A 27827-nucleotide genomic window follows, 5' to 3' on the forward strand; every position below is an offset into this window, starting at 1 on the left:
TAGATCACAACGAGCCTTGAAGTTAATTGCCTCTTTCAGTGCTGCCCCACTAGAAATGCTGCTGTCACTGCCAGGGTTTAAACGCTGGGTGCAGCAAGGATGAAAGAAAGGTGCAAGTGCACCAGTACACACCCTGGATCCGCCCCTGGCGGGGCGGGGGGCAAAGCAAACTCCACTCCTGTCCCAGACCCAGGCAAGCAAAGGAAAGAGCATCTCTCCTGGACTTCCCCCTCCATCACACCGTCACCGGAGACCCGGTGGCACCGGCCGTGCTCAGCGATGGAGGCTCAGCAGTGTTCAGTCCGGGGGCCGACAACCAGCAGCATCCCTGACACGTTGTCCAGGTCCGTCCGAGACGGTCCTGCCCGCTCCTCCCGCAGCCTCGGCGCTCTGCAGGAGTCAAGCCGGGGAGATGCGTGCTCCCTGCTGAATGACTCTGGCTGCCAAGTCCCTGGGGTAATCCTCTGGGGATTAGAGCTGCCTGGGGCCATTACCTCTCTGTTTGCATGTAAGCCGCAGCCCAGCTAGATCCCACGGGGAAAGAACGCCGTGTTTATTCTGCAGGCGTCTGAGGCCTGCCAGGTCCTCGTCAGCGGTCTCCTTCCTCGCCAGCATCCAGCGTGTTCTTTGGAAACTGGCAGGAATTGATCTAGAAAGCCGCGGGCTCTTCCACGCAGGGTTCGGGCTTGAACACGGACGCTGGCAGGGGACTGGTTCTTGCACCCGTCTGTGCCACGCTGCCGGGGCGCAGCCAGCCTCTTGGCTATTCTCGGACCAAAAGGAGGGGGAATCACAGACTCGAGGGTCACTTCAGGCGCCATTCGCTCAGCACCAGCCCCAGGCACCAGCCACATCCCACTCGAGTTGAAGCTGCGGCTTAGGGATAGGGCAACCATAGTCCCTATCCCTAACTAGTGTTGTCACCAGGACAAAAGCAGTCCAGCAGGACATTGGGAATAAACATTTAAAGCAGGAACGTCCCAGTGAAAACCAGGACCAGTGATCACCCTGCCACAGGGGCCACGGACCGGTGCTGGAGAATGCCTGAGTTAAGCCAAGCCCAGAGGCACAAAACCAGCCCTCCAGGCTCGTGCTTGTTCCTCACACAAGGTCATTAGCATGCCCCCCAACCCCAGGGGTTCAGAAGTGCTTCACTAGTTGCAAACCCAGGCTGTCGGCAATGTCACAGCGTGTCTCACCTTACAGTCGCAGCTCCAGCAGGGACAAGCGGTAGCTGAAGTCGTCTTTCTCTTTGCTTATTGGCACGGCGTCACGGTCCAAGCCGAAGCGCTGGCTGGCTGCGCGTGTCTCTGGACGGGTCGATGCAGGTGTCCAGGAAACACGACTTCTTGCACCAGGTGCAGATTCCTGACATGGGAGAAAGGAATTCGCGTGGACAAACTCAAGTGACTCATGAATGACATTAAAATGCAGTCGTGAATCGAGACATGATAGAGATTAGGTTGGTATAGATAGCATCTTCCCTGCAGCTTGCCTTCACTTTTGTAACCCTCTTTGCTTATCCGAGTGACGTCTTTCACCCACGTATTTACAATGCTCCGACTGTTGCATCCAACACGGTGCCCAGGAATGACTTTTGCATGACACACATCAGATGACATAGGGACACCCAGCAGAGTTGCACAGGATGTGATGTGTGCTGCATACAATGTACACAATACATTGTACTGCATACAATGTAATGACTTAAATCCAAGATGATTTCCCTCCATTTAACATGGGGAAGACCCTCATTTGGGATTTGAGTGCGTGTTTGTGGGGTGCGGGGGGGCAGCTGTTGCCGCTCCAGGTCCAGCTTCGGCCCCAACCTGAGCATGGAATCGGAGCTGCAGATGCTGCCCTGCCCCACCACAGCCTCTGCCCTATGCGTGGGTGGATCTAGGATGTCGAAAAGGGGGGTGCGGGTGGCAAGGCACGCCATCACATATTTTTCTCCCGTTAAACAGAAACTAGCAGCTTTATTAACATGCCGGGGGCCTGGGGCTGTGCGATTCAGTTTAAAATGGAAACAAAAACAAATATAACTTCCCTGGACTGAGTTTAGATTACAAAGAAGAGAGAGTCGTTAACACCTGCGGGATGAAGAGTCCAGGAGGAATCAAGCCAATGCTGATGAGCCATGACATTCATCGACTCCCTCGCTCCTGCCTGAATAGAAATGTTGCTGCCATGGCCAGGTAGCTGGTTTAAACTTTGGGTGGAGCAGGAATCACAGGGGTGTAAGTGCACCTGGATCCGCCCCTAGCTCCATGTCCCGCTACCCCTGCCTCCCCTCCACCCTCACTGCTGCTGTTTGCCCAAGAAGCTGCGGCGGTGGCATCAGCTCTGGCCCCGATCTGCCTGCAAAGCCAGGGCCGGGGCTACTGCCAGTGCAACTGCTGCTGTACGGCCGGGCACAGGGCGGGGGCTGGAGCCAGCATGTGCTCTGTGCCCTGGGCCAGAGCAGGGCTGGGGCCGGAGATGCAACTGGGGGTAAGCAGCAGAGGGAAAGGTGGGGGCTGCTTGACTCCACCACTGCCTGCCCCCCTGCCACTGCCTTTCCCCATTGCAGCACTGCAGGGGAATGGGCTCAAGCTGCAGCAAGGGAAGTTGAGGTTGGATATTAGGAAAAACTCTCACTAAGGGGATAGTAAAACACTGGAACGGGCTCCCCAGGGAGGTGGTGGACTCTCCATCCGTGGAGGTGTTGAAGACCCAGGTAGACAAAGCCTTGGCTGGGATGATGTTGTTGGGGCTGGTCCTGCTTGGAGTAGGGGGTTGGACTAGATGTGACCTGCTGGGGTCCCTTCCCACCCTCATTTTCTGAGTCTATACAGTTTAAGATGACCCTCAGAGTCTAAACATGGAAAATGACAAGTTTACAGATTTCCTGTGTGTAAAACGTAATTATTGGAGGGTCATCTTAAATGTATACAGGTAAATACGGGAGCTCCGGTGACAATACAAGTGCCAGGTAGCGAAGGGCAGGATTTGTAGCCAATCCCTTGCACAAAACCCAGCGCCCCCACGTGCAAGGGGCAGCACCCCACAAGCTTTCCCTAGACAGCCAAAGGTCCCAGCACTGAAGTCACCCGTGCCCATGCACAGGCCCATGCACTCATGCAGACGGTCTGTAAGCACACTGGAGTGCCGGCTGCCTTGCTCCTTTGGGAGCTCCTCGGTCAGTCCTCTGTGGACAAGCACGAGCCTTGCACGAAGCAAACAACCCAGCACACAAAGCTCTCGGCCCTAGCCCAGGTGGTAGGGCCCTTAGCACGCGGCCCCTTCCTGGGAGCAAGCTTACCTGAAGCCCGGTCCACCCCCCCGTCACAGCCTGCTCCCAGCTTTCTTCTCTGGGGTTTTAACTGCTGGCGGGATACTCCCCCACGAGCAGGGATCTTGGTTTTCTCCGATTTAAAAAAAAAATTTTTTCAGATTAAAAAAAGTAACCCCAAATCCACGTTTTTCCAAGCTCCTATGCTGACTGGGGCCCAAGGTATCTCAAATTGAGCAGGGCGGGGGGAGGCACCCAAGTGAATGGGGCTCAGCAGAGATGCAGCCGTGTGCACTGCCCCAACCAGCTGCTCCCACGTGGCGTGACACCCTCCACTGCGTGTCACCCCTGTGCGCACACCCAGCCTTGGCCAGCCTCGGGGGAGGCTGGATGGGGACCATCTCTCTGTGCTGTACCCACCATTCACACCCTGATTAGAAACTTCCCTCCTGTTTCAACCAGACCGTTAACCGTGGAAGTTACTTGAGCCGGGACTCTCCTAACGAGATGCTCAAGGATGACAAGACTGGAGCAGATACCAGCTCGATGCAGCTTTGCTCGGCACTACTCCTTGATCGGCTCCACGGATGGGGTCTGCTCCATCTCATGCCCCATTCACCTGCCGCAGCGCGAACCTCGCAGCCCACACTCTCCATCTCGTCTTGACTTGTGCAGTTGGCTTACACCTGGGCAAGGCACAGACAGAGCTGGAAGAGCAAGCCGAGGCTGATTTAATAGCTAATTAGCAAATTGCACTGAGTTAAGTGGGGGTGGGAGGTCTCCCCAGGCCTCAGCTGCTCTGCGGTAAGTGCTCACCTGCCTGCAATTACTCTGTGGCAAGAAAAACCTGGGGCAAAATAAGCCCAACCCCCTTAATTCCCCTTAATGAGATCCTTGCCCCGGACCCAGCTGTTGCAGCAATGCCCCTCCCCAGAGGCTGGGCCAGAGAGGAGCCACCTGCTCTGCTGCTGCCCCCAAAATGGTACCTTAGATACTAACTGGCTCAGAGAGGCAGGAGCTGTCTTAAGGGGCAGCTTGTTTCAGGAGCTGCAATTTGGACCACACCTCATCTGCCACCCAGTAACCCCCCTGCCCCAGTCCCAGCCCCCTTCCCTCTCTGCTGCCTTCTCCCCTTCTTCCCAGGGTCAGCCACGAAGGAGCCAGGCCGTGCCTATTTCTCCCTGCCAGGATGGTGAAGCAGCCAGCTGTGCTTCAGGCACACTTGCTGTGCAGGGAGGATTAGTGGGACCAACAGGCCAGAGCAAACGTGTGGTTTCCAGGAAGGCTGCGGGAGTCTGCTTCACGGGAGCAAAGATCAGCTCCCCGCGCGCATGAGGCGGTAGCTGCGACTGGAAGCATCAGAGTAATAACGAGCTTCGACAAGGACAAGGGCAAAGTCCTGCACAGAGGAGGGAACAATCCCCTGCACCGGGGCAGGCTGGGGCTGACAGGCCGGGCAGCAGCTCTGCAGAAAAGGACCTGGGGGGACAGGGGACAAGAAGATGGATATGAGCCAGCGGTGTGCCCTTGGTGCCAAGAAGGTGAACAGCATCCTGGGCTGCATTGGCAGGAGCATTGCAGCAGGTCAAGGGCAGTGATCCTTCCCCTCTATTCAGCACTGGGGAGGCCACATCTGGAGTCCTGTGTCCAGCTGTGACCACCCCCACTGCAGCAAGGATGTGGACAAGTTGGAGAGAGTCCAGTGGAGGGCAACAAAAATGGTTGTGGGGCTGGGGGACAGGACTGGTGAGGAGAGACGGAGGGAAATGGGCTGATTTAGTCTGCAGAAGGGAAGACCGAGGGGGATTGAATAGCAGCCTTCACCTCCCTGCAGGGGGGCTGCACAGAGGATGGAGTTGGGCTGTTCTCAGTGGGGGCAGACGACAGGACAAGGAGCAATGGGCTCAAGCTGCAGCAAGGCAAGTCGAGGTTGGATATTAGGACAATCTTTCTCACGAGGAGGGTGGTGAAGCACTGGGACAAGCTCCCCAGAGAGGTGGTGGACTCTCCATCCTTGGAGGTGTTTAAGACCCGGGTAGACAAAGCCGTGTCTGGGATGGTGTAGTTGGGGCTGGTCCTGCTTGGAGCAGGGGGTCGGACTAGATGTGACCTCCTGAGGTCCCTTCAACCTGAATTTTCTATGACTCTATGAATATTTTAGGCCAATGATTCTCAGCCAGGTGCCACAGCACTGCAGGGTACTGCAAGATCCTTTTAAGGGTGCTTCAGGGTGCCATGCAATGCAATTGCACACTCAACAGTGTTTATAACCCCTACACACCGTTCACCAGACAAACCCTGTGATTGCAGATAGAAACCCATCCTACCAAAACCCAGCAAACCCAGGATAGGGCAGAAAGTGTGCTTTGGAACAGGTGACTTGCTCTGCTACTTTTCTGTAGTCCAAACAGGAGTGAAAACTGAAAGCTGGCCGAGTCTATAGAGGGGCGTCTCCAGTGTACGGAGGTTGCAAAGCGCTGCTCCAGGTGCTCCTTTCTATCCGACACTATCAAGCTCCCCATTTTAACTGCAGGCAGCATGTTGGCTATTTGCACCTTGTTCTAAGCCCCCAAGATGCACGGTGCAGTTATAGCTGCAGCAGCAATGGGAGGGATTCACTTCCCGGCGTCCTCGGTCCCAGATCTGCAGCGAATTCTAGTCGCTCTGCTCTGACAACGGGTTCCTGGGGCTGGAAATCCCCCCTGGGCAGAGCCCATCGGTGCAGACAAGGTGGTTTTTGTTTGAGAGGCCGAGAAATGACAGGCAGGGGCTGGAGAACAAGCAGGCTCTTGTGCTTGGGGAAGGACAGAGGAGCAAAGCAGCCATGCGGGGACGTGCAAATGGGCAGATCCTGCCTCTGGCAGCCCCGAGGCTGGAGAGCGGCATAGGAGCAGCAGCTAGCATGGGTTGAGCGAGGAGGGGAGGGATAGCCAGCACAGCCCATGTCATGGGGGTGACTCCCTGCACCCTGCCAAGAAGGGGGCAGGGTGTTGGGAAAGAGGGAGAGAGCTGGGTGCCACCAGCCTGCTGTCCCATGCACACAAGGACTGCATGGAGTGCCAGCAGAAGTGTGATGCTGCCTCTTCCAGGTGGGCAGGCTCCAGCAGGACGCCCCGACAGGGCAGTGTGGCACAGCACGGCCTAGGTGAGGCCTAGCTCCCCATCTTCTTGCTCCAGGGCTGACCTGGCTCCAGCCCCAGGGTGCTAGGACAAGGCTGGACTTGGCCACCCCCAGCCCATGACTCTATCCCTGCCACTGCAGCCATCAGAGAGCATGCCCCAGGCTCAGCCAACCTGTGTTGCTTTAGCTCCAGATGCACCCTAAGCTGCAGGGCTGATCCCAGCTGATCTCATCTGCACAGCGGAGGAAACTGAGGCAGGGAATGCGAGGAGCAAGGCCAGAGACAGAGGTTGGGCTCTCTGCAAAGTGTGGGCTGGAAACCTGCAGGAAGGGATAAGGGGTGGCACACGCCCATTGCTGCAGACAGCTGCTGTGCAACATTGAGGCCTCAAGCCTTGGGCTGGGTGTCTGGGCAGGCTGCATTTAAAGGGATGGGAGCTGCATGTCCCCAGCCCCCTGCCTTGTCCAGCGGGTTTCCTCCGGGCAGCACCTGCCTGGCTCTGGACACGCTTGAGGGAGGGCGCTTGCGGGGGCCAAATTCTCCATGTGCTGGTCCCAACCTCAGCAGATCCGGCTTCGGGCACCAAAGTGTAGGCCAAGTCCTACCAAGAATCAGCAATGGTTTGGCAAGGTGGTGGTTGCAGCCGCGTTGCAATGCATCCCCGGCTCCCAGGACTGATCTCATGGTTTGCAGCACAGCGTCTTTGGGCGAGATATGAACCGTGCTGGGAGCACGGGCTGACATCAGTTCCCCCCAACCCCATCTGCAAATGCCCCAAGTCATGGGCAATAGGGCGAGGACCCTCTCCCAGACCCCACAGGAAGCGCTACCGCTGTGCAGCAAAGCCCACAGGAGGGAGGGAGGGTGCTCCTGCCCCACGGCCTGAGCAATGCACAGGCTTGGAAGCCCCTCAGCCAGGGATGGGAACTGGAGGTCCCCCAGCCTGGGGGATGCCGTGACACCCCGCTGTGCATCCATGGGAGGAAAGGATGCAGGGGGCTGTGCATCCCAGGTGGGGCCTGAGCCTGCCTGCAGCCCGCAGCCAGGCAGGTAGTGCTGCTGGAAGGGAGCAGGTGCAACTGCCCCAGCATTTCCTGTCGCTAGCTCAGCACGCTGGCTGGGGGCAAGGTGGTTTCCTGCTCAGCCCACCATGGTTTTGGGTTCCTTCTGACAGCTCACGCTCTCCACGTCACCCACCTCAGCTCAGGGAAGGAGCCTGGGCACCTGGCCCTTTGCTCAGAGGTCCGGATATCGCTTAGGCCTGCCTCCGCTCTCCGTCAAAGACAGGATCCAGCTCCCAGTAACACACCTTCTCCAGCCCACAGCAGGCAGGGAACAGTGTGCAGCCTCTCATAGCACCACGAGCCCCGTGCTGCACTCTGGGAGATGCGTGCATGCACTGCAGGGGCCACGTGTTTGTGCCTCTGCAGGACGCACACAAGCAGGGACCACGGGCGGCATCCTTGCTGCTCTGTGCTGTAGAGGACACGGACCGGCTCCTCTACTGCCTGTCGTCCACGGCCAGCTCCTGGCATACATTACAGCAGCCTGGGGGCTGCTTGGACTCGTGCTCTGCTTTCTCGGACTCGCTGTGGCTGGTTTTTTCAACTCCCTCAGAGGCACCGGGTCTCAGGATTGTGACTGGGTTGTGCCAATGCTCCTGGTGGGACGCAACCCCGGAGGGTCTGGGCTGGAGGGCCTTGCGCCTGCACTCGGGTCAGACCGATGCTGCATTTGGGGTCAGGACCCCCCTCCCACCCGAGTCAGACTGGTACAGAGTGGGGGGCGTGCCTCTCCCTGCAGCAGGGGCACAGCCTCTGCCTGGGGGCTCCTGAGCCCGTATTAACACCCTTTACAGCGGCAGGATGTTGGCTGCGGTGGTCCTCCTGCTTTACCTGTGGCAGGTCCAGGTGTGACGTCTGGTGCCGACTGTGTAGCATTGCCAGCAGGTGAGATGATGGATTTGCCTGGGATGATTTGGACAGGGCTGACCCTTCCTGCGGCCCGGTTGGACTAGCCGTGACCTCGGGAGCTCCTCTGTGATCCGGGGACATGGAGCAGACCAGCCCCCTTCTTGCTGTTCCCTGCTCCCGCGGCCGGTTTCCGTGCTGCAGCTGCCTCTGCTCGTCAGGACCCAGAAGGTCACGGGCGTTTAGAGCATGAAGTCCCCCGCCGCGCTGCACACGGCCTCCCGGCGAGGCAGAGACACGGGCCGCGGCCAAAACCCCCCGAGGACGGCAGCCAGCGAGTTCCCGGTTGATTCACTGTCGGCGCTGCTGTGAGTTTGCACACTCGAGCCCTCGCTCTTCAGCTGCCTGGGGCGGCTCTGGGAACGGTTGTCTCGGCAAGGGGCCAGCTCTCCTCCCACATCTGTCTGGGCCCAACTTGGCTTGGATGTGTGGCAACGTGTCCTGGCCGTCCCAGGCTGGCACCTCGAGTTGCTTTCCACTGTCAGAGGCCTGAGCATAGACCCTCAGTCTCACAGTTCCCTCTCATCTCCAGCCTGTTTCCCCTGCTGCAGCTTGAAGCCATTGCTCCTCATCCTGTCCCCTACAGCCACAGAGAAAAGTCCATCTCTGTCCTCGCCCTTCAGTGCAGACTCATCAAATCCCCCTCAGTCTTCTCCCCGCCAGGCTAAATAACTCGAGCTCTCCCAGCCTGTCCTCATTACTCTGGCTTCCCAGGCCCCAATCGCTGGTGCTCTGAGCAGGACTATCTCCAGTCTGTCCACGTCCTCCTTGAAGTGCAGGGCCCAAAACCAGACCAGGTTCTTTGGGTAAATGCGATATCTTTTATTAGATCAACTAAGTAATTGGAAAAATGGCTCTTTGCAAGCTTTGGGGTACAAACGCCCTTTTTTCCTTTTGTGCCCCAAAGCTTGCAAACAATTTTTCCAACTATTTTAGTTGGTCTAATAAAAGATACCGTATTTACCCAAAGAACCTTGTCTGCCTGTGTCCTTAGTGGCTACAACCAACAGCCCTGGGCCCAAACCAGACTCCAGGGGAGGTCTCATCGGTGCTGAACCTGGTGGAAGAATCACTTCTCTTGACTTGCAAGAGCACACTGTTGGCTCATATCCAGTCTATGGTGCGCTGTCACCCCCAGTTGCAGCTACCACAGAAAAAAAGCCTCTACCCTCCAAAAGAGGAGCAGGAAGGTGGCGGCGGCGAGCTCTCTGGCTCCGTGTGCTGCACTGAAAGGGGAGAGGCGTGTGCAGCACAGGCAGCCCGTGGTAGCTCGCTCCGGTCATGAGAGCAGCACGGGTGCAACAACAAAGGTTGCAGCGAGAATCCCACCGAGGGGCCTGGCATGTGCCCAGGTCACTGGCCAGGAGAAGCCCCGTCTGCCCTGCTGCGGCCACAGGTGCTTTGCAGAGAGAAGCCAGCACAGGTGAACCTGCCCGCATTACGATGGCCCCTCCAACAGCCTAAGAGACAGACACCCCCGGCACGTACAGCAGAGATATCTGGCCTCAGCATGCATGGATGTACACAGCATGCAGGTGTGTGTGTGGGGTGTCTCGGGCTGAGTTTTGAGGAGGTACAAAGCCGTGCCTGGAGAAGAGCATCCAAGAGCCGTGCTAGCAAGGACAGGCATGAACGGCGGAGGCTGCGTCAAGGCGGCACAGAGGCGGCATGCGTAGGGTCCCCCCGTGGATCAGGCAAAGCCGGTCACAGGCTGCGTTGGGGGTGGAAGTGAGAGACCAGGGGCATCTTGGCAGGAGAGGCGATGCAACGGGGGAGGTGAGACAGGAGAGCTGCTTGTTTCCGTCTGTTCCCGCAGACTGTCTCAGACAGAGACGGATGCGTGTCGGGAGCTCCGCGGGGCGACATCCCCCTGTGCCCTGCAGCCCCAGGAGGTCCCTACATCTGCAGCATGGCTAGCGGTCCCCGCCCAGGCGAACGCTGAACCTAAAGCCGCCTTCGCAGCCCAGCTGCGGCGCGCAGACTCGCCTCAGCCCATTTCATCAGCTTGTGCGTGGCTTCCCGAGTGGCACGGAGAGACGGCGAGCAGCGATCCAAGGCAGGGATCCCACGCAGCCAGACGCAGCATGCGATGTGGCCGGCCAACACCGGACCTCCCGGCTGCAAGACAAAGGCACAGCCGAGAACGGGAACCTGGCTCCATCTGATCGGCTCCCCACTCCCGTGCCTTACAGCTCTTCTGCAAATACACCTTGCTTCCCCCCATGCCATCCACATCCCACACGCCTCTCGCTGCCCCCCGCCTCTCTTCCTATATCCCTGCCCCGTCTACTCCATGCAGGGCACTGCCAGAGCTTTCAATGACAGGATCAGCAAGGACTGAAGACACCCCCCTTCCCTGCCCGCTGCTGCAGGACCCTTCGAGCCTGAATTCACCGATGCTCTTAGGAGCCCTAAGGTGGTCTTTGCCCTGCTTACCCCAGCAGCCCCCTGTACACGACGTGCCAGGGCTGCATTGGAGACAGGCTGGACCGTGCCCTCCTCCAAAACTGGGCTCTGAGCCTACAAACCCTGCGGCAGTGGGAAACTGTCTGCAAGTTTTCAGTGCACTTAGTCACAGACCAGCCATTGAGGCACCGAATGTCTGGACTCGGTCTGGCCCTTGGAGTCTGTCTCAATGGCCTAAAGGGAGGATGCAAGGTCTGGGCAGCCTCCGCTCCTCCATACTCCTGCCTAGGTGCACGCATCGAAGGCCCTGGTGATCTCTCATGCATACACCGTGATCCAGAAGGATCCACAGTTGCTTACTAGTCACAGACCTGTTTCTCATGGGATGCCCATCCAGTTTTTTGCACGATTGACCTCAAAGGTCTATTTTTCAGGGGGAGGGAAAAAATGGAGAAGTTCCCACCCTCCTCCCAGGAAAAGGCGAGCACACTCAATCAAGCATAAAGCTCCCACACCTTGGATTCCTGTCTGGGGTTTGCAAACACTTCTCACTTCTGCCACCTCTGCTGAAAGGCAGCCGTGTCTGCCAGAGTCAAAGCCAAGGTTTGACCCTAAATCCAATGCATCTCCCAGCACAGACGCATGGACACTCATGCCCATGTGTTACAGGTTGCCCCTGCCACCACAACAGGACAAAAGACCAGATCCCTCTCTCACACCAATGGCCAAAATCAGAGTCCACTTTTCAGTCCTGGCCAGAAGGAGACGGGGCGAGAGTCCCCCGGCGTTGCAGGTCAGTCTACCGAGCCACTGAACACTTCTGGATCCGTCGCCCCGCTGGGACCCTGTGGCTTGCGCCGCTTCACTCCTAGGCTGGTCCTGGCTTGGAAGAGGAGTGACAGGATCAGGACACCCGAATATGAAGTGTCCACGAACCAAATCCAGCTGGAAATGAGACAGTTCCTCGTTTCCTACTGCCAGAGGAGTGCTGCTCTGGGACAGCCCGTCAGCAGCAGGAGCAGGGCAAACTGCTCGCTTTGTTTTAGGATGAACCTGATGATATGACTGGAGGACCCCGGCCGTCCTTTGATTCCCAGTGTGGGTTTGAGCACGCAGCTCCTCTTCTCTTGGCCTGGATGCAGTGGCCTAGGAAGGGCTTCCAGCCCTAGATTAAGGGACCCCACAATGGTTTGGAAAGGGCCAGCGACGGCCCCACGGAGATGCCTACACCCGGGGAGCTCCAAAGCAGGTGTGGCGGTGGAGGTGGCTCTGCCACCCGTCGCACAGGACAGGAGGGGGTTGATCTGGGGCCAGACACAGGGCCAGGAAAGAGCAAGATATGAAGCTGTATTGCTGTGCTCTGCTGCTCGTGAACCGTGTCCCCATTGCCCACCCTGGGGGTGTCACAGTCCCCCCAGCTGGTGCCATCACCTTCTCTCAGTTCAGATGAAGTAAATGTTGGAGCCAGCCCGGAGCGCACTGCTGGAAACCCTGCTGCTAATTCATCACAGCCTCTTGCTGGGACGAGGTGGCAATGACAAGAGGCCTTAGCATTAGCAGCAGCATCCAACTCAGAGCAAGGGCTCCGACACCCGGCAGCGGGGTGCCGACAGCGCCTGGTGTGCTGGAGCAAGCACGAGAGGCCTGGAGTGATTCATTGCACTCATGTAACGCAGCAGCAGCCCCATGCACAGCGACAAGATGACCCCTTGCCCAGGGCAGGCTGCTCCCAGGCTGGCAGCAGCAGCGAGGCTCCAGCTGCTGCCTCCGCTGCAGGAACAGATGTGGTGGCGGGAGCAAAACCAGCCTGCGCCGGGGGTGGGAATGCATCCTGCCCTGTAATCCTGGAAGCTGGGGCAGCTGGATGGGCCATGTGTGCCCTGGACAGGAGTCTTGGTCCTGGCCCCAGAGGATTCACCAGCAGCCCTGCCTTCCTGTGAGACACCCTCCTCGAGCACGGCAGGGAGGAGGAGATGGGCCCCTGTAGCAGCTTGTGCTATCCGGCTGTTTCGGAGGTAGCCCCGCCCCATCTGAAATGCAGGGGGAAACCACCCACATCCAGCTCCACGACTCTCGGCTGCAAGTTGGGGGCAGCCGCTGCAGCTGAGCATGGCGCTGCTTGGTGCTCGCCCCCATCATAGGATCACAGCGGAGTCGGGCTGGAAGGGACCTTGCAACGTCGTCTAGTCCAGCTCCTGTTCAAGGCAGGAGCATCCCTAACTAACCCATCCCAGCCGTGTGCCTGTTCAACCTGGCCCTGGACACTTCCAAGGATGGAGATCTAGGCAGGCTGTTCCAGTGCTTGACCCTCGTAGCCACAAAACTCCTCATCTCCCGCCTCGATCTCTTCTGCTGCAGCTCAAGGCCCGTTGCTCCTAGTCCGGTCTCCTGCAGCCACAGAAAAAAGCCTGGTCTCCATCTTCTCTGTAAATACCATTTAGGGGTTTGCAGACCGTGATCAAATCCTGCCTCAGCCTCCTCTTCTTCCAGCATCTTCTCACCAGTCGGATGTGGACCCCGTTGCAGGGATCTCCCCTGCAGTCCTTCGTGGGAAGCACCTCCGGGGTGAGATGCAGCACAGATCTCAGTGGAAAGTCACCTGGTCTGCTCTGAAAGGCTGGGCTAGATCGCCACCGGCCCTCTGCTCCTTCACATTCAGTTGAGAGCGGCGGGGGTTTGCGGCCTTGCACCTGCCTCTGAACTGCTGATCTCGAAGCTTCCCCATCTCTCGAGGTCGGGGCAGCAGGCATCACACTCACCGGCATTGCTGCAGCATCAGTGGGGAAGTGGAGAAGTTGCCCATGCAAGCAAAAGTCTCCATTTCTGCCCCCAGCAAGTCTCCCTTCCAGCTAAGGCTGGGGTGGGGTCCAGGGGGTGGTTGGTATAATCTGGACTGGCCATTACTGCTTCGCTTCCTTGATACCACTGGGTCAGCATGCCAGCTGGACATGCCTGCTGCCAGAGCCGGCTGCTGAGAACGCCGATTCATAAACTGTCACCACTAGGCTCCAGTGTAAACACTCGCGAGAGAAACACAGCAGGTCTGCACCGGCACAGGGAAGCCATCCTGGGTCGCCTCCGAGCTGGCCAGCCTGCATTGGCTCATGCCAGGCACGCTTTCTCCCTGCATGCAAGAGCTGGAAGATAGCTGGCTGAAAACAGAAAAGGTTTAATGCTGCTGAAACCCGGCGCTCACAAGCCTGTCAGCAAACCGCCCACAACGGGCCTCTGCTCCCACATCTGCTGTCACTGGCAGGTCCTGCTTATGTGCTGGCTGCAAGTTTGGAGGGAAGGGAAGACACCCCCCGAACCTGCAAGGGAGGGTCCACAACTGCCCTGCACGTGCCAGCACGGACTCAGCCCTGCACCAAGGGCTTTCCTGGCCCGTCTCCTGTGTCCTGCTCTGCTCAGAGACCTGTGCCCTGCTGCCAGCGACCAGCCTCGCCTCCTTGCAATGAGAGGCTGCCCCTCTCGGCTGGAGCAAGCATGGATCCAAGATCCTACCTGCTCCCCCTGCTCTGAGCTCCCTGGCCAGGCTCAGGCTGGACTGTCTCCCTCCCACCCCTCTATCGACTTAGTTCAGGCTCCCACGCAAGCCAGTTTCTCTCCCAGACCCCGCTCCAAGGAGAGCAGAGGGAGGCAGGCTGTTAGTTGGATCCCCTGCCCTTGCCAGGCCTGGGAGCCAGCTGCAAGGCTTTGCCTACACCTGCCCTTAGCTAATGCAGGCCTCCCTGCCCCATGATGCTGCCAGGGACCCTGGTGTAGACACTGCTCTGCCTGCCGATGTGGCTTCACCACCAGGACCAGGCCTAGTTTGGGGTTGCCAGCACCACCAGGTTGACAGGCAGAGCTTGAAACCCAGCTGAGCTCCTTCTTCTCAGCCCCCGAGGCAGGCGCAGCGGCTCATGGCCCCGTTAAGTTGATGCAATTCATGCTGGGGATGGTCACGCTGCTGAATGCTCTCTCCACACCTCCAGGTCTCCGCAGAGGCCCGTGGTCAGCGGCAGGGGGGCAAGGAGGTGGCGTAAGCGCCAGCTGGAGTGTACACACCATGCAGGTGGCAGGTCCCCGAGCTCCGGCACCAAACATAGGAGCTCGGAGACCTGCCATGTGCCGTGGACCTGCTCTAATCTCTTAATCTAGCACGCAGAGCTCAGCCGCCCGCAGTCAGCCCAAATTCCCCGGGGAAATTCCAGTGGCAGAGGTATTTTTAGCAGCATAAAAGCCTTTGCAAAGGTTCTGCATAGACAGGAATTAAGGCCTCACATGGACAAGGGAGCAAGGGGGAGGAGATGGGAATACAGCGTCCAAGAGCTAGCTGCGTCGGAGAAAGGCCACCGCAGCCAGAACCACTGGAGGGGAATTTTCGGAAGAGCCAGGAGACACGGGAATGATGCACACGTGTCCAGGACCCAAGTTTCTCCACGAGCAACGTGGAGCTTGCACCACAAGAGAGCAGAACCCCCGGCGCAAGCCAGAGCATGAAGCAAGTCCTGACCTTGGGGAAACACGTTCGGGAGAGGCAGCCGTGGCCGGTGACTCAGCCACTGCCTCGGCAGTCCCACCGAACAGGCCTCACGAGATAGGCTCATGCACGCAGCCCCCACAATGCTCCTGCGGCTCTCGCGACCGGACAGCCTCCCATGGGAGCAGCCAGGGAGCCTGCGGCCCACAGACGCAGCAGTGCTAAGGTAACCGTGTGCAATGCACAGGTTGAGATGCAGCGATTCGTTCTTAAAAGGCCAAGAGCTGCAAGGTGGCAGCGAGCCTGAAACCTGGGTGAGCCATTGCAGGAGGCTGCTCAGGCACAGGAAACCCACAGGCTTCACGTTTAGAGAGAAGAGACAAGATGAGAGTGCTCGCTCCTGCCCTGGAGCCTGTCTGCACAAACAGGCACTATCAACCCGCCAGTAGGGACTGTCAGCAGCTCTCCATGCCCCTTCCAGCCATGCACAAAGACATGGGTGTGCAGGAAAGGGCTGCACGTTAACATTGCAGAGAGGGAAAAAGTGGAAGCAGATCAATGCTCAAGTGCACCAGCAGCACCGAGACACCCAGAAGAGGGTGTCTCTATGCAACCCCAGCACTGGGATTTGCTACGAGACCACCCCTTCGCTGCCACCCACCCTGACCGACTGTCTGTCAAGCAGCGCCAGACGGCTTTGCTTCGCCCGCTTGGAGTTTCCAAATTGCTCTGAAGTAACAGCACCATCTGGCGAGCTTTGCTGGGTACACGCTGCTTGCTGACAGCTGGGCAGCCGAGTTCGAGGACAAAATTCTTCCAGGCGATTGCGAAAAGGCCAGGTGGCAAATCAGGTCCTCTCCCAGCTCCCTCCATCCCAGGATGTAAAGGTACTGCCCGGTTGCAGATTCAGCATTATAGCAGGACACCCGTCCTGAAATCAGTCCCCCGCAAGCCTCGCGGTGGTAGAAGCAGCACATCCTCTCGGTGCCAACGCCTAGCTAGGAATCCCCCCTGGGCTGGATGACGACCTCCAGCGTACCATCGCACACTCCTCCCAGGAAGGAAGGGGCTTGTGGTAAGCAAAGTAGGCAGACATCTTTAGGATGTGCAGGCCAGGCTTCAACAGGGTTAAAGTGACCAGGAGCTTGCTTCTCCAGAGGATGGGGGGAAACCTCTCTAATGCACAGGGCTGGTGAGGTGAAGGCAGGGGTGGGCTCTGTCCCTAGCTCATCCCACATCCTTGGGCAAGAAGGCTGTGGGACCCCAATTCCCCTTTCAGAGTAGGCAAGGGGCACTGCCCTTTGCTAGAGAGAGCCCCTGGAGTTTTCCAGCTAAGCAGTACTGTAGCAAAGCACCACCAAGAGGAGTCAACTCTGTTCACTGGCTTGGAGGAAGTGGCGGTGACTCAGTATCATGTTTAGCTACGTATTAAATAGGAAGGATATGGAACTTGAGAGCATGTTGGGGATCACTATCTCCCAGTAGGAGCCCGGTTGATTAATTTAGGTGTTGGTTTCACTTGAATGCAGATCTAGAGTGCGAAAAAAAACACTGGGGATGTGCTCCACTGCCAGCGCTGGAAACTAGTCAAGGCCTCAGACAGTTTTTCCCCTCCGCCCTCGACTCTCCTTTGTCAGTAGGTCTGAGCCCTGTTTGGGAAGGGCCACCCATACCACTAAAATGATTTCATTTCCAGTAGCCTATGCCCACGGAAGTGGCGATTTGGAGAAGGCAGCTTTTGTTTGCTGGAAAAACTGGAGCGCGATGCACACGGGAGGGGACAGGAATGGAGACCTACTTTCACAACCTCCCCCCATGCCACAACAGTCTGCGATTTCTGCTGCCGGAGAACAACTTTCAGGGCCCCTTGATGGAAGCTAGCCCTCAGTCCTGAAAGACAAAGAAGATGCTCGACACGCTGGCACTAACAAGTGTGAAAATGGTTACCAGGGGAACAGGTACAGACGCAATCCCATTCAGTCCGGACATGGCTTGAAAGCAGCCCCGGGGAGATGAGAAGCAGAACGCCACATGGCGGGAGGCAGGCAGCCTCAGGCCCCAGGAAGACAGATGGCCTCCGCCGATGAGCTAACTCGCTTCTATCCACAGCGCCTGGCAGGCAAGCAGCAAGCAAGCATGAGGCTCCCTAGGAAAAAAAAAAAAAGAAGAGGCAACTGTCCCTTTTGTGTCTTACAGAGCCCTCTCCTGCCCTAGGTTTCCTGGACACCCCTGGCACACCCATGTGTCAATCTGTCACACCCCTCTGTGCCACTCCCCCCGCTCCAAAAAAGTCACCAGAAACTTTTAACACTCATTTCAGCCACTCACTAAAGCAATTCATGCCAGAGGAGACTTCCAATTGCTTCAAGTCTTCATCTGGTTAGATGCTAAATACTTGCAAGCAGGCCAGGTTCTCGCATCTGGGGAACGGTTCATCCTATTTTGTGTGTGCAGATGTCTGCAGAAATGCAGAGCACGGCTTGGTGCACAGCGTTGCAGGCTTCAAGCCAGCCACATGCTTCCTTTTCAAAGTGAATTTTGCTCTTTAAGCTCCAGCTGAAACCTCTGCAGTTCACTTGAGAAAACCAAGACCGTTACACAACACCCAACCACAGCCGACTTCAATTATTAGGCCAATTGCTGTGATGGGAGGTGCAGGGAAGCATATCCAGGGCCTCCATTTTAGCATGTTCCTAGGAGTGTAAAAAAAAAAAACAAAACAACCCCAATCCCTAGGCCACAGAAAAAGCAAAAAGAGAGGGGGAAGAAAGAGAGAGAGAGAGCATTGCAACTCTTCAGACCTCACCCTAGCAGTTAAGCTTAATTGCACCTTTACCTCTCTTCAAAGTGCAAGTGGGCAGTGCCACCTACAGAGCAAAAAGCTGTAGTGGGTTTCTCAAGCTGCTGAGCAGAGTAAACCAATTCAGGCAAGATTAGAGCAAGGAAAAAACCTCCCCAACAGAAGCACTTACCCTTCAGCGTATGGATGAAGCTAGCACAGACCCTTCACATCCGTCTGAATCACTGTCACTAGGGCAAGAAGGTAGAGGCTTCGCTCTCTCAAGAGCCTACATTTCTGGGCCCTCTGGCTCAGTCCCTACCCAATACAAAGCAGATCCTCACAAGCTATCCTGGCAAAATGATAGGTCTCATCATCCATGCTCCTAGAGCCTCTCTTGCTTGGAGACCTTTCATCAAGATCTCAAATAGCCAGATCCTGAATTGGCCTCAGGCAAATTGTTTAGAGAAGGTGCTCACATAACTACCTGCATCTCATTTGGCTAAATCTCTAAAACTGCCTTTAAAACTATGAGTGCCATCCTCACGGGGAATAAAATAGTAGCAGCCTTTCATATGATCATAGGAAAGGGAGACTGGAAAGGACCTCACAAGGTCATCTAGTTTGCCCCCGTCTTCCTCTCTGCCAGAGGCTGAAGCTTCTTGGGATCAGGTGCTAATAACCCAGAGTTTGGAAGAGGGGGAGTAGTGCTTCAATTGCCCTGACCAAAAGCCTTTGGTCAAGGCAGGGTTGCGTCCTTGCCCCTTCATTTTCCTAGTCATGAAACTCGAGGTTTAAGAGAGATGCAGAGCATGAAACTTAGCACCATGCACCTGGCAAGCATCCCATTAGGTACAGTAAAGCCAGCAGAGAAAAGTCAGGGGTGGAGGCGCCATTCTGCAGGTTTACATCAAGTTTCTTCCTCCTTTTGAATTCAGTTAAGGCTCTTTGAAGGGTGCCTCCCTTCATACAGGCCTTCCAGTTGGCTTTTTAAAACTCCAGCCTTTTGCAACCACTTGTTTTCAATGCAGTAGAAAACAGCCAGCATTTTACCTCCTTTCAGCCACAAAGGGAAAAAGCATTGAAGTTCAGATCACAGCAACTGAACAATTATCCTCTGGATAGTCATTTGCTTGTGCTGAGATTGCTCCTACCATGCAACTGGAGCAGCTCTGGTCTGAGAGCTAGCTAGGTTCAGCCTTGAACTGGGGTGAAATCAAGTCCTTGTTCTTGTACATCACTACCAGTAATACCAGCTTGAGGCCAGTTTATGCCCTCAGTGGTGCAGGTACAGCCTCCTTTGCGAGCAACATATTTCCACAGCTGTACCGGATTTGGAGAGGAGGGTTGATGATGCTTCTAATGATCAACAGAAGCAAGGTGCAATTCTTCTTTGAGCCTAGGAAGTCACACTGGGCCATCGGTAGTACGCTTTTAAAAGAATCCCATTTCTACCAGGAAGCATTCAACGGAAGAAGAGTCAAAATAAAATTTAGAGAAACAAATCAATAAGACCAAGACCTGGCCAGTGTGGTACCCCACACCTGGTCCTTTCATACCATGTAATCATTGCCCACTCCACTGAAGTAAGGACAGAAACTAAGCCAGACACAGGCAAGCTTGTGTTTTAGGTACTTTATTCCCCGAGCCTGCAGTAGTCTAGTAGATGCAGGCTGTATTAATACAGACCCTGTTTAGGAACACACACATCTTACAACCTCCCCTCTCATCCCCACAGGAAACTCTCAAACACACAATACAGGCAAAAGAACAAGGCCAGGTATCAAACAAAGCTTTGCACTCCCATCCACAACAAGATCACATACAAGTCTCACCTTTTAAAGCAAACACTGCGGCTAACGCGGTGCAGCAGCGTTAGACGCTGACACCAAACACACAGTTTCCTGAATACCAGGAAGTCTGGGGTACCGGAGAGAAGATATTCTTAGTACAGCTTCCTACGGTGGTTTTGTACGACACTGCAGAAGGACCTCTTTCACACAGGTAACATCCATCACTAACATATTCAGTGAAGTCCTCCCATTCTGCCTCTTTTTTTTTTTTTTTTTTTTGCACGTGGCTTACAAATTAACCATTATGCACAAACGCTCTGTAGTCACTGGGTCGCACCATAGGAGTGTGTGGGTCAGACATGCTACAGGCCCACATTACGTGGCCAGCCTTGTACACATACCAGTGACCCATGTTCAGTATAACCAATCTTCTATCAGAGGCAAAGTCCATCAGTTGGACTGCTGGCTGCATTTCAGAACAGCTCTCTCCTTCCCACATTTAACATTGACACATGATCATTCAAACAGTTTAGACTTCAAGTCATTTTGCCAGCAGGCTTCTACTGGAAATTCCCAAGAACCACCTCCAGGCAAGAACACAGGATGCAAATCATCTCCCAACTGTTTGATTATAAGGCTGGTAATTGACAACATTGATTTAACATTTCTTAAATCTACCCAGAAGAGATTTAACTTTAAAAAAAAAAAAGTTAAGAGAATCAGGTTAAAAAAATTCCTGTTTTTGAAACCTGAAGGAATAAAATCTGAACAGCAGCGTTTAAAACCAAGATAAAACAAGACAACATAAAACCTCCCCATCCCAACACTGATACCACATTGACCTGGGTTGTACAAATCATGCCATCTGAACACTTTGAGCCTTCTGTTAAGGTGATACCGGGGGGGCTTTAAGAACTTACAGAAACTAAGTCTGCTCTGAGACAGCCTTCCCAAAAACAGAGCCAGCTTCATTGGCAAGATGCTGGCATGTGAAGAAGTAAAGCCACTGCCAAGCCAGGCATATTTTGATCTCTCTCTATATTCAAAAAGAAAAGCAAATCTGTTTAGTTGCTAAACTGCTTTGGCATTCGCTAGGCATAACTTTTGCACAAAGGGCCAGGGCTGAATCTGTTCTGGCCGCTGCTCTAGCTAGTCGAGCCAAATGATTGCCAGGTCCTAGGACTGTTTATTTCACAGGACAGCAAAGCCAGCCTCAGAAAGGCCTCTCTTTTACAAGTGTTAGCTGGGCCTCCTGATGCTGACAGCTTGTTGGCTGCAGCTGTGCAACAGACAAGCCAGAAGGACATACACCTGAAGTGAAATCCCCAGCTGTAAGAGCCGTTTTAAAACAGTTTCACGGTTGAAAGCAGCTCACGTTTGGCAGAAATAAGCCAAATCAGCTTGCTAAGGATGGAACGAGTGTCATAGCTCATAGCCAGGTTCCCACCTTGAAGTACACAGCAGTAATGTCCAGACCTAAAGGCGGCAACAGCATGCTGTACCCATGCTGCTGCTGGAATTGGCAGCATTCATCCAGCTTTCCACCTGGCCTTTAATATACTTGAACTCCCAGCGATTCTGTCCCCTCTGAAAGAGGGGCTTTGATCACGCAGCTACGGAGAAGTTCTCAAAGCTAATATAAAATAAAGCAACCAGGATCACAGAATAAAGTTAGGGACCACAATAAAGCAGCTTCCTTTCAGATTGTCCTTGACAGGCTTCTCATAGTGCTGCCTTTTAGTTTTGTGAAAAAGGCTAGCTGGGAAGCACTGTTCCTCATTCTGCTTTACCACTGCATGGTTACACTGCCACTAAAAGAGTCAGAACTGTAGCCGAGAGGAAAGTCTGAAAAGCCCTGCCAGTAAGTCACCACTTATCAGAAAACAGAGGCCTCAATACAGTCCAGATGACTCGACAGCAGTGGTATAGCTTCATTTGACTGTACTTAAATAAAAACACGGCATAATTTTAAAAACAGGGATTAAAATGCTCTCATTAACACTTATACTGTAATGGGTCAGCTCAAGCCACCCAAAGGAGCAGGCTACTGGGCAGATCTTCCTTTTCATGGTAGTCATAAGAGAAGCTGTGTCTACGAAAGAGAAAGAGACACACATTCAGGAGAGTCAGCTTTGCAGTCAACATACAGCCGACAGGGTTCAAACCTGCAGCCTGGTGAATGCAGGAGTTGCACATTGTTTCTCTTCTCACTTGCAGCAACTGAGACAAGGACGGGAAGATGTGCACAAAGTGAGCTGGTACATGGAATCACGACCAAGGAACGGATACACCTTTCTTCCCTCCAAGTCCCCCCATGTAACGGACAGTATCTGCATGCCCAACAGCCCTCACAGTTTCTTCAGGCGGCTGTACAGTTCCCTTTTGCTCTTCTCACCAGCCCACGTTCTGCTTTTTATGCGGAACCTTTTCAAGTCTTCCTTGAAGTCTTCGTGGTGCATGGGGCGGTAGCTCTGGGGCTCACAGTAGCTCTGGGAAAAGATGACAAGTAGGTTTCACCTTTAACATCCCAGTTTCAAGTGTACAAGGGACATTCCCTTCCTCATGCTGTCAGACCCTTTGTTTCAAGCAGAAGAACCCACTAGCACTCATCACCCACTGCTTCCGTCACCAAGATAATAAGAGATTGGTCCTGAACTGCCATTTTATTGCTGCTTAGGTTGGTTTAAATACAACCTTCACAATTAACACTTCACTCAGCTTCTTTTGGGGGAGTTCTCAAGCAGAGCTCTCTCAAAGCAGTGATGAGAACCTTTCATTTACATGGCTTTCATCCCAAGGCCCCCCGAAGACTTCAGGGCCACAAATGAAGCCACACACAGTTATGCTGCACAGCTTTTTAGGAAAGGAACACACACAAAGAGATGCGATTTCAGTTACTACAGCTGAAAGTAGGTAGGGCACCACTCCTGAAGTTAACGTAAGAAAAAAAAAGCCTGGTTCTCTCTGAAGCACAGTGGACTGAAAGGTGCTAAATTTATGTAAAACTCAATGCTTCAGTCTTGCCTATGCTGGAAGGAGCTAGCTGAAGAAATTAAGTACAGCAAGAGTACTAAGGAAACGGAACATGCTGAATACAAGCAGTAATTTTCATTCATACTTTAGCAAAGAAGGGCTGTCACTTCAATTAAGGACAAAGAATTTCCAGTGCAGATTGTTTTAGAAATATCTGGGTGTCCCCAAAGGGGAGAAGACCTATGAAAGACTTTGGTTTTCTTTCAACATACAGATGATGAAAAACTCTGGTCTCAACAGTGCTCTGAGAGTCCAGGGACTACAAAAGGGCAGAAGCCCAATTCTATATCTCCCGAGAGAAGCGAGCAAGCAACAGAATGCCGACAGTACTGCAGCTGAGACTTACAGGTGAGGCACCGGAAGTGGTCTGTAGCGAAGGCAAGTCACCTGTAGCTCTTAATCCGCATTACCACGACTCTGGACTACCTGTGCATTAATGCATTTTTGCTACTGCACATTAAGCTTAGTACCTCTAATATGAGGTACAACATAAAATGTGCATTAGGCTGCCCTAATGCGCAGTAGCAAGTGTGCATGCCTTTTTAGTGATGCTAATGCACAGTAGCCCATTTCTAATGTGTATTAGCACTGTTTTTGATGTGATGTGTTAGTGCACAGTAGAATAGGCCACTGCCCATTAAAGTGCACGTGTAGACATGCCCAGTGAAACCACTATGCACAGTACAAGGTTCTCTTCTGTTCTGGAGAACAGCAAAACCAGTAGTTGAACTGAGTTTGGAGTGGGAGGAATTTGTTCAGTGTTATCCTGACAGTACGAATGAAAACAGAAGGGACGTTAAAAGCTCATAAACAAACGCTCCTTACTCGGTATCTTAAGAAGAAGTCCTTGTAGCCGCCCTTGAGGACATACAGCTCTGGGTAATGCAGGTGGGGGTACTCGTTACCTAGTCTGTCTCTCTCTCTCACAAACCGGCACCTGAAACAGTGAATTTGGAGAAAAAGTTATGCACCCTGTCAACCCTAAGGTTATTTTTGTGCAAACTGTTCTTAACCTGTACTTCCCATTCTTCAGAGAAATGCAGCCAGCACAGGGTCAGCCACCTGCAGCTAGGCATACATACAGCACAATGAGATTTTGGTAACTAGCTCCGTGTCAAGTGACAGACAACCAGCACTCCTCTAAGTTGCCCAGGTGGCAGACATGTCACCATCTCATATGGAGTTTTGTTTCCAAAGGCAGCCAGAAGTGATCATCACACAGTTACTAAGTGGGTTGCAATCCCAGCATACTCACATTCGAGGACCCCGTTCTGAGGAGAACTCGCAGTGAAAGACGATTATGACTCGTTTGTTGTCTGAAGGCGGGGTGGGCTTTTTTCGCAGGAATTTCTCCACATCAGGAATTCCTCCACATCCTCTTCCATGTGGAGGTTTACAGCACCCTGGGAACAGAGCCACAGCTGAACAGGTAGGGCCAGTTGGGTGGGGCTGTATCAACTCCCTCATGCCCTTATTTCCAAACTGAGCACAGCGATTCTTCCATGCCATGCAAGCCAGCTGCACAGCACCCGCAACCCTGGGTCAGCAGGTGCATTCTTCAGCAGTCGCTTGAGAGGCCGCACGAAGTGGTAACAGGCTTTAGCCTTCCCTCTCAGCGCCCAAGGTTTGGTCAACTGCTGCTTTTAGATCTAGCGAGTTTACTCGAGCAGCACTGTTCAGCACAAGTGCTCACGATACAGAACCAACCTAAGTGTAAGGCCATTTCTCCCAGATAGAATTATTATTGTGCGGAGATCATTTGGAGTCTAAACATTTAAATGACCCTAGGCACATCAGCTATCCTAACCTCCTGATGCTTCTCTAGAGAATGGAGTCATGGCCAGTCCTGTTCACACCCACCATTATGCCAACTCTCCCTACCAAGAAGGGTTGGATGTTTGTCCTCTGGGGGTAAGCCAACCCCTTAAGTCACGAGGCCTTGCTCACATGTCTCGGTGAGTCTGTTCAGCACATGAACAATGCAGTTCCAATCCTGTCTGGTGGCTCTGGCCTGACCACCATGCAGTTAGTCAGATACCAAATCCTGATTTACAAGAGGGAGCAAGAGCCAACCAGGCTTTGGATTTGCTCTTAAGCAGTGAATAAGCAAGCATCTTGAACACTTTCCAGTGCTTGCCAATTCAGCCAAAATGGCAGCTGTGCTTCAGACAACTGTACATTCTGCTTGCAGGCTCACTGTACCTTGATATGGCCTCCTTCGTATTCATATGGGTATCGGCAGTCAATTATCACACATTCCTTAATGAAGCTTGCAAATGTCCCTGTCAGCACAGACACAATCTACAGAGAAAAAAGATTTCAGGGAGTGTTAGAATCTATATAAGTACACTTGATAGTACATAGCAAGTCCTTATTGCCCCTAGGATACGTACCATTTCTGAGTCAATATATTTTAAGTCCTGATGCTTTCCATCTACAGTATGGAAGAGGTAACTCTGAAAAACACAAAAAAACCTGGCTTAGATATGAGAAATGGAATTCCTCATAGAAGCAGAAAATTAGGGTTGGAAGGGACCTCAAAGTCATCTAGTCCAACCCCTCTGCTCAAAGCAGAACCATCCCCAACTAGATCATCCCAGCCAGGGCTTTGTCAAACCAGACCTTAAAAACCTCAAAGGATGGAGACTCCACCACCTCTCTGGGTAACCTGTTCCACTGTTTTACCACCCTCCTCAGGAGAAAGTTTTTCCTAATATCCCACCCTTAACCTCTCTTGCTGCAGCTTGAGCCCATTGCTCCTTGTTCTGTCATCTGCCCCCACTGAGAACAGTCCAGCTTCATCCTCTTTGGAACCAGAGATTTATGCCAGAGATATAAGGCTTACAGTAGCCAGTTATTAGTTTATAGCGCACAAAAAGCTTAACTAGACATTTTGCAGGTCAGGAAAAGGACATGCCCTGACAACTTCACTGTCTCCAGAGAGAAGGAAAAAAATGGACGCAACTTAGTTAACAGAGAAGAGGAGTAAAGAACTTAAATACTCTCTCAAAGTTACCCCTCAGGAGAACCTGATTATTAAAGCATTTACAGAGCATTCAGACATGCATTGTTGGAGCAGGGGAGAACATAACTTGGATGGGTCAGAAACACTCATGCACAAGAAAAGACGAAGTCACTTGAATCACCTTGGAGAAATCACCAATGAGGTCTCTCTGGTCACTGTCCAGAATGCTCTCAATCTCCGCCGAGGAAGATGACTGCCTCCGGACTAGTGCCAGATTCTGGAGGCACAAGAGCACTATTACTACCAAAACAGAGGCAATCTCCTGTAACCTTTTTACCCAGAGAACTGCTACACTTGACCCAGAGTAAAACAAACAAAAACCCCAAACCCTAGTGATGTACTGGCACCCCAATGTCCTGACCTGTTGTCCCTCACCTATTTCAAATGGGATGTCAAGACAAAACTTACTCATATCCCTAAAAAACAAACAAACTACTAACCCACCCAGAGCAGCCCCTTAAGTCATGCACTGAAATACTGCAGTCTGTTAAATGGCCAGTTACCTACCTAGAGGACCACTGTTCTGTTGAACATCCTTAAGAATGGGATGTCTACACTTGCAGAATAAAATGATTAGACAAGGATTGTTAATGCTAGATGTTAAGCCACCAACCATTGCTTCTTCGGAAGGTATTGCGGGAATGTTTTTTCTCTTTTTGCTCTTTCCTAGGGAAGTGTCTTCTTGGGATCTTTCCATTCTTTTCACAGCAGTCCTAGCCACACCGTTGGACAGAGATGGAGATCCAAACAGCCTGCACCGCTTCCTCTGGAACACAGGCAGAGAACAGAGACTATAAGAGCCCCTAGCCAGGAAGGTTGAGATCAGGAACTAAGTGAGCCTAAAGAACTTGAAGACTTCTGCATTAACTAAGAGTCAGCAAGGACATGAATGGATACTGGATAGTCCCAGGGAAACAGGTGCTGCAGCATTTAGTGCCAGCCAGATAACTAAATCCAGTATAGAAAACAGCACACTTCCTAGCCATGCACTGCATGAAACCTGGGTCCAAAAGCCTCACAGTCTGCTGAATTTGGGACACTGCATGCTGCTTAAAACAAATCCACTGGAAGTCTGAGGGGTTCAGTTGAGGGTTTAAGGGGAAATCCAGATTTTTTAATGCAAAGACTGGCTGAGTGCATTACAGGTATCTGTATGCAGACTGGGTGGAGATGATGCCTATACACAATTCATGGCAAGTCAGTTGATAGAGGAGCCAAGCTTTAGGCATTTCTCTTATGGATATATGGTTAAACCCCCAAGACGCTGCCCTGCCATTTCACAGGCTACGTAGACAGGATAGTCTAATTATTAAAAAATTTGCCAATTTTTAAAAAGGCAATTATACTATGATCTCAAAAGCTAACTGTCCCAAAGAAAGAAGCAAAAACTCTGTTTGGAAGCCAGATGTGCACAATGGGTAAGTTTGCCTACAAGGCCTATTATACTTGTTAAGGTGCTGTTACTTCAATTACGGAAGCTTAATGGCCCTTGAAAGGTCCGACAGCCATCATGGGAGGGATGGAATGCTTACCTGGTTATCTGCTTTCTTCATGACCAGTGGAGCAGTCCAAAGGCTTGCTACATCAGAGGGCACTTCCTCATTGTTCTGAGGAAAGAGACGCTATTTCAGATCTACTTTATCAGAGTCAGCGGCCATGCAATACATCAAGGGTTTCTACACAGCTCACGCAGTCATTCTAACTGAATTCAACTGGAGGGCAGCTTTGGGACTCCTCCCTGCCCTCCCACTGCAGAAGAGAAATACCATTTAACTGAATTCCTTGCCTAGCAGGAAGTCTGGTCTAATGGAGACCAGGCTGCTGAACACAGGAGCTTAAAAGCTATTGTATCAGTTATTTTATTTTATAAAATATAATTTTATATATATTTTTTATATATTATATATTTATTTTAATAAAATATTTAAATATTTTAAATATTTATTAAATAAAATATTTA

At 53.1% G+C, this 27827-nt stretch overlaps 1 protein-coding gene and 1 long non-coding RNA gene across 3 annotated transcripts in view; both read right to left on the reverse strand.

The window, feature by feature from the left end:
- Positions 1–223: 223 nt before the first annotated feature.
- On the reverse strand, positions 224–8694 carry LOC112547999. 2 transcript variants are annotated; one of them, XR_003091809.1, is made up of 5 exons: positions 8292–8694; positions 3695–4753; positions 3305–3407; positions 1200–1368; positions 224–763 (listed from the first exon to the last, which is right to left on the reverse strand). It is a non-coding gene; the product is annotated as an uncharacterized LOC112547999 (long non-coding RNA). The 2 variants fall into 2 exon arrangements; XR_003091808.1 differs by having other exon boundaries at positions 3305–4753.
- Positions 8695–19635: 10941 nt separating this feature from the next.
- The window catches only part of CDC25A (cell division cycle 25A), a 14752-nt gene continuing 6560 nt past the window's right edge, over positions 19636–27827 (reverse strand). Inside the window, 9 exon segments of the mRNA XM_025191866.1 lie at positions 19636–22298; positions 23668–23779; positions 24098–24180; positions 24183–24245; positions 25045–25143; positions 25236–25298; positions 25989–26084; positions 26481–26633; positions 27400–27474. Of these exon segments, the coding sequence (XP_025047651.1) occupies positions 22158–22298; positions 23668–23779; positions 24098–24180; positions 24183–24245; positions 25045–25143; positions 25236–25298; positions 25989–26084; positions 26481–26633; positions 27400–27474 (885 nt within the window). The 3' untranslated portion in view covers positions 19636–22157.

The sequence above is a fragment of the Alligator sinensis genome, unplaced genomic scaffold, assembly GCF_000455745.1.
Source record: "Alligator sinensis unplaced genomic scaffold, ASM45574v1 scaffold1296_1, whole genome shotgun sequence".
Taxonomy (NCBI): Eukaryota; Metazoa; Chordata; order Crocodylia; family Alligatoridae; genus Alligator; species Alligator sinensis.